The sequence below is a fragment of the Branchiostoma floridae genome, chromosome 3 (genome assembly GCF_000003815.2).
Source record: "Branchiostoma floridae strain S238N-H82 chromosome 3, Bfl_VNyyK, whole genome shotgun sequence".
In the NCBI taxonomy this organism is placed as follows: Eukaryota; Metazoa; Chordata; class Leptocardii; order Amphioxiformes; family Branchiostomatidae; genus Branchiostoma; species Branchiostoma floridae.
In genome coordinates this window covers 15470363-15484251 of record NC_049981.1, presented here as the reverse complement: position 1 = coordinate 15484251, position 13889 = coordinate 15470363, and the positions used below count along the sequence as shown (strand labels likewise).

General features: G+C 39.5%; 1 protein-coding gene across 1 annotated transcript; it reads left to right on the top strand.

The window, feature by feature from the left end:
* The first annotated feature begins 2642 nt into the window (after positions 1-2642).
* Positions 2643-13754, top strand: LOC118411964 (ras-related protein Rab-22A-like). Its single transcript, XM_035814496.1, has 6 exons — positions 2643-2828; positions 7148-7244; positions 8234-8303; positions 10960-11053; positions 11510-11665; positions 11904-13754. Exons 1-6 carry the CDS (start codon positions 2786-2788, stop codon positions 12104-12106), a joined length of 663 nt encoding a protein of 220 aa, XP_035670389.1. The 5' UTR covers positions 2643-2785; the 3' UTR covers positions 12107-13754.
* Positions 13755-13889: the final 135 nt, after the last annotated feature.

The following is a 13889-nucleotide window of genomic DNA, read 5'->3' as shown; positions in this document are numbered from 1 at the left end:
ACTACTTGCGAGAGTAGTGAACCAGCGGTCACTACGGAGGATGGTACTCAGGCTAAGGCCCAAGAGCGCACGCCCGGGTATTTTTACGGAGTTTTAATAAAAATGGCCAGCTGGATGGTTTGGCTGTCAAAAAAAAACTAGTACATGCTTAGGCGTCCCTGGGCTAACGTCACATTTCCAAACCGGTACTCGGCCGGGCTGTTTGTGGAAACGAAAAATAGAAATGCTTACGTACAATTATACCCAAATAATGCCCACGACTATTCTCTTTGCGCCTTGTGTAGTTTGGTGTCTTTTATATCATACTTTTCGTTCCCAAAAGCTGTCTGGCCGGGCCCCGGTTTGAAAATGGGACTAATAAGAAGGACAGGGGCAGGTAAACCACTTGTAAGCCGACCAAGGTAAATGGTTACCAGGCTACTACTTGGCCGAAGGCTTCTCTAGACTTAAGTAACGGTGAAATGGGACAGGGTGTGTGTTATAACTATATAGAGAACTGGTGTAGTTGCCTGTATCGTGGTTTGGTTCACGTTCGTCATTAGGGTCATGTCGGGGTCGACGTCATGGCGGCCATTGACCGAGATGTGTCATGGTCTCAGTCTGTGCTATATAATCTCCCTTGGACTTTTTTTAGGCCAATACACATGTAGTTTAAATATTTCTATGTCAGGAAAATGTGGTGCAGACTTGGGACGCCTTACAGCTTGTTCAGGAACTGCAGAGCCGTTATTGTGTAAATCTGTTGAAGAAACGACGGATTTTCATGAAAATAGGAGCAATGGCCTCGTGATTTGCGTCATAAGTTAGATTCGCCATGACACACAAGAAACACGCGAGGCCTAACGGATCTTCGAATTCTTGTGTTATTTCTGCAATCATGTACATTAAGAGTTTCATGTTGCTTAATACCATCGCAATGCTACTTTATTCTCTAATGTACGCAGATTTACACATAAGCCATTTTGTTGTGACAAATAACTTGAGTTGTTGTAATACATATTTCAACCGCTTGGGAGCGCTTGACTCACGATTGTATGTCTTGGGTAACACTACCTGATTTAATAAATCTTTTTCTTTTGATGAATCAGTCCTCGCATTGATTGAAAGTGATCGAAGCATAACCGCACCCAAATGGAATATATCTTAATAGAATGACATGCCCGTTTTCAGTTGATTGAAATGATAATTTGAATGATGTAACATAGATATCAATAGATAAATGAGAGAGAGAGGCGCGTCAATGTAGTCAGATGATCTTTAATACACGGACAAATCCACATTTCGTGTATAGTAAGATAAAGTTGCGTTCACAAACCTTTCATCGTCACATATAAAAGAAAAAAAATGTCGGCAAATATATGTACGATTACGGTCTTTACTGTCCATCATACCGAAAGGAGCGACTGTGGAAGCTAGTAGTGAATCAGTAGTGTCATGTCCTTTAAGCTTTGACGCACGACAGTCAAAGGTTAAGAATAACTGCAAACAAGAGGTCAAAGCCGGTGTTCAGACCGGAGCCCAGCTGTACCAGCGCAACACAGTCTGACAGTTTACCGTGACACAGGCTCCACAGATACACATGTTCCCATAATAGCGCTGATGACGTCGGTCGTCAAAGAGTCAGCTTGAGCAATTCAACAGACGGGGGCTCCTGACTGATCCTGTCTAGTATCCACCCCTCAGGTTTTCTCTCTGTGATAACACTTTCTAGTAGCCGCAACACTATCAAATACATGTAACTACCTTGATCCAGTCCCGTGGCCCGAAATGCCCCAGTCAGTACGTACCCCGGTTATATCTAATACCCGTTGACGTATGCTTTACCCGCTGACCTAGGCTAGAGCAAGGACATTGATATACAATCCTTGGCTAGAGCCTAATAGAGGAAGCACGAACTGTAGCCATAGCAGGATATGCGCAATGTATGGTATAATTTTATAACTGAGTAAACAGTATATCAATGCAATATGGGTATCAATTTTTTATCATTTTTTTTTCGAAATGGCAATGTCGAAGAAGAGTCAGACAACTCAAAGTCTCTAACCAAGGTCTTACAGTATTACATGTACTATTACCTTGACCTGTAACGCTACACGTGATTTCGCGTTGCTTCTCACTGCGTGTGACTTGAATCTAATCATAAGGCTAGACTTAAAGTAACAGACAGAGTGTCTCTGGTTCGAGGACAGATATTTTCCAATATTTCGCAACAAAGTGAACTTTGGCTTCCGCACACAAACACTGTGCCTCTTGTGATCTCTTGTCCTTGGCTTCCTGTTTTCTACTTCTTCGGCCTATTAAAGACATTCGCAAGCCTCGTCAAAAAATCTCACTGAGACGATCACACGACACGGAAACACTGACATATAATATATGAAAGGAAAAGAGGAACTGGAATAGTGTCCTCTTATCATGATATGTCCTAATGGACCCAACACATGACATCAATGCTCCACAGTTGAAACCATTACTATTAAACTTGCTATTAATTTAGATTTTATTCATCTGTGCTTGGAAGCTTCGTTTCTTACTTTTCATGTAAGTCAGTATATATAACATCGATATCTTATGTCGTTATTGAAATAAAACAAGGCCCAAGCACATTACAAGCCAAGTGAACAAATCAGAAAACACCCCTGTATTCCTTACTTGAGTGGGACCGCCCGTCATATGATCCATTCATTGGCGTTGTCCCGTGCAAACATGGACGGAGCAACATGACTTCTCCCCCGACAAGACTTCTCCCTCCCTCCGTAGCGATGTTCAACGGACTTTTCCTCAGAAAATGAAATCCATTGAGGCCAAAATAGTTGTCCTCGGCGCTCAAGGTAAGATTAAAGTCGTGCTAACTTTGTAGTAAATACGTAAGTTTTGGGGAGGGGGGCAGGGCCCTGTATACTAAAGCGGAAGTGCAGTCTCGTCGTTCGCAGATCGCATTTTGTTACCTTGACCGTCAAACTTGGATGGACCTGGGGAATTGGAGACCTTACAAGATCCCAAACTGTTTGCAGAACAACATAAGTGCTGTTTATTGTAAGGAAAACCATGCAAAGATAGCTGTTTTTCTACATGTTCAAAGTTCGCATTCCGTGTGGGCCGTTTGAAGTTACATGGTTGTACAGCGGGTGGCAAAGCTCACCTGTTACTGTTAGCGCAAGATTTCTTTTGTTTTTCCAATTTGTTATGAAAATTATATTGAAATAGAGATAGAATATAACTTTGAAGTATGATTGGATTTCAGGAAAAATATGAGGTCTGACAACAATTCCATTGTACCTTTTGGACACATTTAATTGAACATAGATTATGAAATTCATTTATTGAAATTGCAACAAGGCAATACAGAGGGCATCCCAGGCAGCAATACTAATGTTGGGTGCCATCGAACACACAATGTCATACATTTTACAGTTGAACATTTACATAGAGTAAGGCTGCGTAGTAATGACAAGCATTGAAGAAATTGCCTATGCAGTTGTGTTTTGCAGGTATTCGTGCAGGTAATATTTTCTCCTGGGGGAGTGAATTATGTGACAAAATCATGTGACTTATGGATTGACCTACTTTCTATAATTAGCTCTAGCCTGAAGTAGTGTTTTTCTTACTGACAATATGTTTATATATGCAAATTTTGTTCCTATTTGGGAATCATGCCCCAATTCTCAGTTCTACTAACTTCTACTGCAAAGATTTGACTAAAAGATTTGGTCTATTCCAATATCTGTATGTGTCTAGTATAGTCTTCTTGAGCGCACAGAGTTGCCAGTACGCCCTTTGGACTCACATCGGTCACAAAGGCAAAAGTTCATAGGGCAAACTGAACACCTGTTCGAAGAAAAAAACTTAAATGTTGATAACACTGAAACATCTTTGTTGTTTTTGTCCCATAAAAAGTACTAGTAATAAACATAAAGTAAGTACTATAGTATTCAGCATCTTGGTACTGAAAATTATGTTATATAACGCGTTATATATATATCATGTTTTATATATATATATGTTACATGTGTAACATTGAATTTGGAAACTTTCAGACAATACATTCACTACCACTATTCATGGTTGATTTCTAGTCTGCTCAAAACAGACTACGGTCCAAACAACCCATGCACTAGTCTGTAACACACATGAAAAAACACCTTGAGTTGTTACTTAAACCAAGACTCAGAACCTTCTAACTGGCACAGTGGGTACATTTTTATTTTCTTTAGTAAAAAACAAACAAGCTACTTCAGTACAAGGGGATTTGTTGTTCCTTTAAAGCCATGTGTATTTTGGCAACCATCCCCCAATTTAACAAAGAACACATTCACTTTGGCCACGCTATATCTTTATGCCACATCATTACAATAGCAAATTGGTGCCAAAATGTGACTGAAGGTTGATTATATAAAAGAATAACTTTATGAAAATGTCTCAAAATATTTGACACAGTAAATTATACTAAATGGTAATGTTACCATTAATTCAAGGAGGTTAAATATGTACCAATGTAATTGTTGAAAAAGATATTTCTCACTGATTTGCTAATTAATGTTATCCCAGATCTTTGCTGATTTTTAGTATTTATTTAAAAAGTGTCTTAACGTCAGTTTGATATGCTTTCTGGTGCAATGTTACAATTAAGAAATATGATATAGATGAAATTCATCTTGAGAATTAGGACAAGTTAAAACGTAAAAAAGATTAGTGAACTGTTAGTTTGAATTAACTTTTGTATGACAACCTTAAGTATTACTAAATATAAGCCAAGAAAAACTTCTATTATCTCTTACAAAATGTACTGTGTACACCCTAATGTAGGAATGTAGGGGATTTTAAGCTGGATAAAAAGAATACAGATACTGCTTTTATTAATATGAAATTCATTGGCAAACTAAAAGTTACTCTGTAATACTAATACAAATAGATGGATATCTACATGTATAAATTTATGTAAGTGTTATGTCATTTTTGTTTAGTTTACTTGTACTTACCAAACTAGATGATGGGGGTTCAGTTAGCAATATGATCTGATGCTCGCTGTCTTCAAGTTAGTAGTATATGAAACTATGCAAGCAGATTTCACAGTGACTGTATGAGAATAAGAAGAAATAGGAAGAATGGGCAGGAGCAGGGCTCTAGCCAGCTCGACATTTTTTTTCCGTCAGCCAATTCCCATTGTCGCGAAAACACCATTCCAGGAGTTAGAGAGACTGAACTGAGACCTCGAAAAACGGGTTTTAATGAGATTATCGTATGCGAAAGGGCACCGACACACATTGTCAACATTCATAACAATAGCAAAACAAACAGTGTGTGGCTTTTACGGCCGTGGACGGCATCCCCAAGCAGCCTGTAGCTTCCACCAAGAAACTTTTATCAGATTTTTGTCCGTCAAAGTTGACGAATTGGTTTTAAAATATTTCCGTCACACGCAGCAAATTTCCGTCAATTGACGGAAAAACGGACGCTGGCTAGAGCCCTGGGCAGGAGGTATGCAGGTCTCAAAATACTGGCTACATGTACTTTTGTGCATCCAAACATGCAGCTGTGCACCTAATTTTTGACTGGGTTTTCACAAAAAAAGCTCTGTTGTATCAATCAAAGTTTGCTGTAGAATTTCAGATTCAAGCTTTGAACAGAGGTAGTAAGGCTTGTATTTAACTTGTAATAGGTATTGATGACATTGAAGAATTGAATTGAATTGAAACATACATTTTTTCTTTGCATTAAAATTTCTAGGTGAAGTGTACCAGTGGACCTACATTTTCATTTCCAAAATGAATTTCGGGCCCTGGGGTGAAATTATTACTGGAAGGGATTCAAAGTCACCAGTCTAATCCTAGGTCAAACACACAGGGCCAAATTTGTTTCTCAAGTTGCGAACCTTTGGTCTTGTCCCTGAGAAAACTCCTTAAGGAACAACGCCTCCTTGTGAGTACACAAGGAGTCCATAGTTAGCATCTCAGCTAGGGAAAGTGTGTACACAAGCCCTGCAGAGCGCTAGATAACCTTTCTTCATGTAACAGGAGCCTTTGTCCCCACTAAGTACACTGAAGGACAGCCCCTGTTTTCAGAAGAGAACCAAAGGAACGTAGTATGTTGTTTGGCGGCAACTCTGAAAAGAAAATTTTCTATGATTGTAAGAGATCATTTTCAAGGGAAGCTGGATTGTATACCAACTCAAAAATGGATTTTCCGAAATTTTTTACTGTCTAACCCCAGTCTTTGTCAAAGAATCCATAGCTTCTGTGACATCACATTATGCAGATAAAACTACCAGTATCTGACCTATTACTTAGTTGATACACTGCTCATTGAGTCACATGTTCTATCCGCATAACATGACATCAGAGAGGCAGTGGATGGTCCATTCCATTCTCAAACTTTGTCAGAGTGGAGTTGGGCAGTGAAAATTTGGTTAAGTCATTTTCATAAAAATCAATTTCCAACTTAATAAGACTTAGTTTACAAATAATTTACCAACCAACTCACCAACTGTTGAATACATGTCATCTCCAAGCAGACGTAGGGCTTGGCTCTGTGTTGCAACCATGTTAATTAATGATGTTTTCAGTCTTTTGTACAGTTCAGCTGAAATCTACTAATTTCTAGTGGTCCCATCTCTGAGAAAAGAAAATCATCTAGTAGAAAGCCTCAAAACATGCCTGAAACACTGACCCAACCTACTACTTTATCATGAGTAGTACATCTGCTTGGAGATCAGTTCAATAACATACATGTCTAACCTTTTGTCAGAGGTGAATTGTAGGTGAAGTTTTATGGCCTTGTGGAGTTTAGTTTAGCAACAGGGTGATAATTGGTGAAGAGGCAATTTGTTGTTGTAAGCAATTTACGACTTCCTATTGACTCTAGGGCCATTTTTGGCTTCTTATATATACTGTGGAATAGTGCCAGGGCAAGTAAGGTATATAGGTAGCCATCTTTTGATACACATAAAGCTCTGCTAAGATGATTGTCCTGGAGCTGTATATATGAAGTATTCTTTCTGATTAAAAAAAAAAGCTAAAGCATAACATAAACAGAGATTGTTTTATTCTTTGTTTATTCTAACAGGCTTAGTTGTCTACTTACAGACCTTGTTTTCCTATCTGTTTATTTTAACAATAACAGCTTTTGTTGTCTATTTTTTCTGCCCTCTCAGGAGTCGGCAAGACGAGTGTTGTGATTCGCTACGTAGGAAAGCTGTTCAGTAAACATGTCAGCCCCACCATTGGGGCCTCCTTCTTCACATTTAAGATGTAAGTACTTTCTTTAAAGATCCTTGGATAGTTTCATCATGTTGGAAAGTCATTTAGAATATACAGTAACATACTAGTAGTGTATTTCGTACCACCCGAGGTCACCAGCCCGACTGTGGGTTGGATCGCCAGACGGCCGAAGGAAAGAAGACACATTGTTTCAACCTTCGCCAACAAATTATTCTGTAAGAACATCAATTCAAGAAAAATTTGAATTAAAAAACTCTTTGCTTGCAGTGGAGTGCATGGAGTGAGTTCTATTTATCGATGGAAGCCTGTGTGATACAACTGAAAAGCCTTTGTCAGGGCTCGAAATTCATTGTTTTGGATTAGGTGCACTGGTGCACCCAGCTTAAAAAATTGGGTGCACCAAGACAATTTTTGGGTGCACCACATGAAATAAAGTAGAATGTCAAAAAAAATCTAGTAACAAAACTTAGTTACAAGCTATCAAATTCTTAAACAAGTAACATGACAGACATTTTATTCTCTTTCTAACACTTAGATGTCAAGAATATGATGTATACAGTCAAACCTGTATTAGGGGCCACCTCTACAGAGGGGCCACCTGTCCATAGTGGCCACTTTTTGTCGGTCCCTTGGGTATTTTATCTACAAGTTGCCACCTCTATACAGAGGCCACCTGTCTATAGTGGCCAAATTTGTCCGGTCCCTTGAGTGGCTGCTATAGACAAGTTTGACTGTACTAGTATACTTGATATCTTTCCATACATAAACCTAAGAAAATATTTGGGTGCACCCTGTGCACCCACTGAAAAAATTGGGTGCACAGTTTCAATTTTGGGTGCACCTGGGTGCACATACACTCAGTATTTCGAGCCCTGCTGTGTGGTACCTAAAATTATCACCCGGCCCGGGCATAATGAACTCTACTTCTCCTTGTCAATTTTTTGTTAGACTTGACAAGTTTGGAAAATTGAATTAGAATTGAGTTTTGTTTTATGCTCTGTTTTTTTTTTCTTCTTCAGGACAGTGGATGACTACAGGGTAAAGTTACAACTGTGGGACACTGCAGGCCAGGAGAGGTTCAGGTCCATGGTCAGTGCTTTCATGTTCGCTTTCTTCTGGATTTCCTTGTTCATGTCTATTACATACAGGACATTAATATTGACTAGAGAAATGGAACATTTCTTGAAAATCCTTTCTAGTTTACAGCCTTCTATGACTTTACTGTCAGGCATCAAAAGTACTTTTTCTCACTTCCCTAGAGTAAAAATGTAAGCTACGCTGGGAATGTAGCAGAAAATTCCACTGTGTGGGACTTCTCTTTGTGGGAATGGCCATCCGGAACTGATATGTTTGTCTTCCTGTCCATCGCAGTGCTGTTTGGCGGAACGGAATTAACATGTGGCGTAACAAGTGATTCCCCTTCTCTCTGTACATGTATCTCACTCAGACCTGTCTTGTCATTTGGAGAGATGTTTTTGAGTGAATGCTATAGCTGGTGTGATGTTAAAGTGGCAAGATGGTCTTGTGGGTAGGGTTGCTGACAGTCAGGTTCTAGACTTGAAGCCTTAGCAGGCCCCAATTGGCTTCAATGCTGTGCCCTGTGGAAAAGCGCTTTATCTCTACATGTATTTCCTGACCTGACTCAGGTGAAAAAGAGTGTGTAGTGTCAGTTATCCTCTTGGATGTGACGAAAAGCTAAGAGGCAAACAGTCATGTTTCAGGAGAGCCACACGTCGAGCATGTTCAAAATCTCTCCATCCTTGTTACCATGCTTCTGCTTAATTTGTACAAAACTGGGGTGTTAATGCATAAAGTAGTACATCGTATTCTGGTTACAGTGGAAGCTAGTTAATTGCACCTCGGATAAACGCACACTTTGGGTAATTGCACGGAATCCCAAAATCCCAAACCGTCTCCCATTCACTCCATTGTTAATGACTTCGCTTATCTGCACGACAAAAAATCACCAACGCCGGATAATTGCACGAAAATTTGTCAAACATCGTCAACAAATTGACTGAAAATGCGTGCTAAAAATTGTCAGACAGGGTACAAATAAGCCGAAAACGGCCTTTGTGAAGTCGCTATACTGACAACATGTATGAAATTGTTACTGGGATCAAAAGAAAGCGATATTGTGGCGTCGGCACCATGAAGAGACGCCCGCCCGCTAAAGGTCGTCAAAGCCCGCATTACGATTTGGCAGACAACTTGCTGTGACATACTCAATAAAAACTGTTCTCTATCATTGTCTAATTACTGTAATTAGGGTCTCGGGGAAATACTTATGCAGTGGTTTTATGTTCTTGGCAGCCAGTTGGAAATAACACAGCGACTCGGGGCCTACAGAGGGACATAACACTCGCCTTCGGCGGTGCAATGCTTTAGTTTTGTGATCAGGCAGCTACATAACGTATACAGTAACTTACTTTTAGTTTCGATTTCATGTGCATTGCAGTACGATGTTTCGTGAAGACATGTATGGACTAGACAATTTTTGTTTCCTTTTCTAAGAAGTACAAATTGGCATGGTATCCACATTAACAGAGGAACAAAAAGCCTCATTTCTCGTAAAATCATAAACCCACAAAATGTAGATCTGAAAAAAGTTGGGCATTTTGTCTTCTTCTACGTAAAAAAAAAAAGTTAAACCCAACCTGTCTAGATATAGCCAACACTAGTATTTGAGTAGTCTAGAATAATGTTAATCACTGTCCATTGTCACATGTATGGCCGCTATATATGTTTCTGCCATGTACTTAATGCAATTGACCTTTAGGCACAAACTTGCAAATAAACTATCATTGATAAATGAGGGTTCCAAGGTTGTATCCCAAAGAACAGATACACATGCATGTATCTGGCATCATAGAACTCTCTAGACTTACCCTGCCCAAGGTGCTATTGACACAGCACATACAGATCCAGGGTCAAGCGTCCATTCATCAAACTTGTCAGGACTTCCGTGTGACATGACACGTCGTCCGCTCGCTGCCCGCCACAGGAATCTTTGCGCTGTCGCACCAGGAAACATGTCCGTGTAGCAGCCAGCATCAAAATGTTTGGCACGCTGAACAGAGAACGCGATAGTCATCAAAGCTGAAACTCATTCAGACCCATGTAGGGCCTTAGGTGGTGTATGCAGCATAGGGCAGCAAGTTTCCTTACTGTTTCAGTAGCAGGGTAGGGGTTGTTACTGGCCTTCCGATTTAACATGGTTGAGGCAACCCCTGCAACATGGCACCCCCATTTTCTGTCCCTTCCAAACGAAGAGAGCAGCCCCAACCAAGATACCGTAGATCCCTACCCAGGATTGTATGGCGGCCTCTCATTAGTTACTAACTAATTGGAACCAGCAGCTCACCTTTGAGACTGCTACCGGTTGAGCTACAGGGACATTATGGTTGACCGAAGTAGTCAAATGTGAATTGTACAAAAAAAGGAAACAACACCCATCACTGGGAACAACCAGCTAGTGTCAGACAGCCACTACCTTTAATCTTCTCCCTACTGCCCAATAGTAATAGCCAAAACAAACTTGGTGCCAAACAGGTTAAAGGTTAGGACAGTTTTGGCATTGTTTACAAGTAGCGATTGGACTTGGCACAAAACTGTCAGCTGCTCTTTCAGTTAAGGTTTGCTTAGGCCATAGCATTAGTGAATTGAATGTATGACATCCTGTGTAGTCTCCAAATGTAACATGACAGTGAGCAGAGCTTAACATTGTTCTTTCCATTTTCCCCAGGCACCTATGTACTACAGGAAGGCCAATGCAGCTCTGCTGGTATATGACATCACCTGTAGAGAAAGCTTTGAAAACATCCAGTCTTGGGTTGATGGTAAGAACTTCATTTTATAGATGACATCCTCAGTGGACATCCCAAAACTGAATGAGAGGGGCATGGAAAAGATGCCAATGAAGTAAACATGTAGAGTAAATAGAACATGGTCAGCATATTATGGCTCATTCTGATTTTTCTCTTTACAATGGATTACAATGAGATTTACTTCATTGTAACCCGCTATCTCCAGCTTCAATTCTTTTTGTACCACTTCACTCATTGTTTTGGAGCCAATGCTATTCATTTTTGTGGTCAAATCTCCTTGTACATTCTCAACAATTTCATGTATGAAGTTCAGATTTTTTTTACTGATGGGGTTAAAATTTTGTTCACTCAGCAAATTTCATTAAATTTCTGTCCCAGGATGGAGGGACATGTCCTGGAGACCCATGGATTGTATGAAATCTTTTCCTGTACAATGTTTTTGTAACATTTGTTCCTGCTTCTTTGCAGAGTTGAAGAAAAATGTGGAAGGTACGATCATCATGTGCGTGATCGGCAACAAGACAGACTTAGTTTCTCGTCGTGAAGTCACCCGGGAAAAGGCTGAGCAGTACGCCGACTCTATAAATGCCTTGTACTACGAGACATCGGCGCTAACTAATGATGGTAAGTAGACAACTTACTGTCATTTTTTCAGTGCTTTATGTTTGTGGTTGTTTCTGATAGAGCTGTTGTGAACTTAAAACTACCACAAACATTCCATTTTCTCGTTACCATAAAACTACATTTAAATCACCACCAAGTTACATTATTGTAAAAACTCATTCCTTTCTATACTCTTTCTCTGTCTCATTGTATTAAATTTTTGTTTATATACAGTATATGTGACTTTTATTTACCACAGGAATCCAGGAAGCATTTCTACAGGTTTCCCTCTCGCTGATCAAACTCAGCCAAACTGACAAGTCCAGCGGTCTGACAGTTTACGACGGAAGTGCAAGCCTTCTCAATGCCGATGGCATCATTGAGGATGGGATAGGGGACATGAACAATCACAGGCGTAGAAGGGACTCTGAGGACTCAAATAATGCCTCCTGTTGCAGCTGAATAAGTTGAGACATATGCAGTGATGCCAGTTGTTTTCTGCAGTGGATCAGCACTGCCCCCTGCTGCAACATTTTGGTACTGCAGCACATGATGGCAGCAAGTGCCACCTCTACCCAAGAAAGTTCAAGGGTGATTTGATCTTGATTTACTCAAGATCTGTGAGAAATATGAACGTGGTGAAAGATAGTATGTGCCTGGGAATTGAACCCCAAACCCTTGGATCTGTAAACTTGTTAACTCCCATGATAAAGGTGTTGTCTCTGTGAGGGTTCCCTGAAGGATTACCTACTTCTCAAATACATTTGTACCTTGTTCTAATACTCAAGTGTTGTTGGTTGATTGTACTGTAATTGTTTCATATTTTTGCTGTAATCAGATCATTGTCTATAATTATTTGTTTTGATCAACATTTACTAGACATTTATTATAGATATTGAAGAGGATTGCTGCTCAGAACATGCAAAAAGTAGACAAAGATTCTGTACACAAATTTTTATAGAAAACATCTTGATACTGTAGACCTCTTTCTTACAGTTTCAGACATTACAAACTGTCATACATGATATTGATATAATAGCATTCAATATCATTACAAATTGTTTCCTCATCTATAATGTTACCAGTTTTTTTTAAGCCATACAATGGTAAACTTTTGGATAGCTTCCTCAGGGTTAGTGCCATACTCTTTCATGCATTCTTTGCCAATTTTTCTTACACTTCTCAACAAGTGCCTCAATCCTCATTGGCATGGCCACATATGATGTTGTATTTCATGTAATAATGATGTATTGTTTGTTATTCTAAGGGCTCTATAGCTGTCGATTTTCCATCTATTACCATAAAAAAAGTCAGTGATTATGATTTGTGATAATGAAACGCTACTTAGTTTCAAATCTGAGTTTTGATGATATGCATACAGACATGTGACTTATTATTGATTGAATCTAAACATTTTCCAAACAATTCATTCATTTATTCATTCATTTATTCATTCATCCATTCATTAATTCATCCTATCAATCAATCATTTATTCATTTTACCATCCATCCATCCATACCTGTCTTTGTAAACTAAAAATCTACATATGCAACGAAGAATTAATTTCAAAAACATAAATGTAGAGCAGAGTTAATTTCTGTGTTCTTTGTTGTGATTTTGCCTTTTCAAATTTTCAGTTTAACAGTTGAGGGCAAACATACAGAACAATGTAAGAGCCCATGTTTGTGTACTTGACTTTGGGAGTGTTGTAACCTATTTAGGGCTGGCCCCTATAAAATCCTCCCATGCTCTTCTCTGAAAAGGTGCATAATTGTAAAATGTTCAACTGTCTTCTCATATCTTGTATTGCAGTAACAGTTATACATGGTAAACAATTTATATTACTGTAGGTGTAGTGCAATATGAACTACCCTGGATATCAGAGTACAACTTAGCCGGCTAAGGGAATTATGCCTTCTACGCAGTACTGCGCGGTGGCGTATCTCCCCGGGCCGGCTAATTCGATTTATGTGGCTATGTTGCTAGGGGCCCGGGAAAGAACCGTAGCCGCGAGCGCTGTTCTCTGGCGACCAGGGTAAATATCAACCAGATAATATCAGTGTATGAAAAGTAAATACATGCTATTAAAACTTGATGCTTTGATTGACACAGTTTTTGCTGGTCTTTTTTCTTGTTACTGAAAAAGCAATGAGTGAGTTGGTTCACAGATATTTTATGAAGTGAAAATATAGCAAGCAGACATCATGAATGGGCAGGGAGAAAAACTTCAATATCACCATGTCC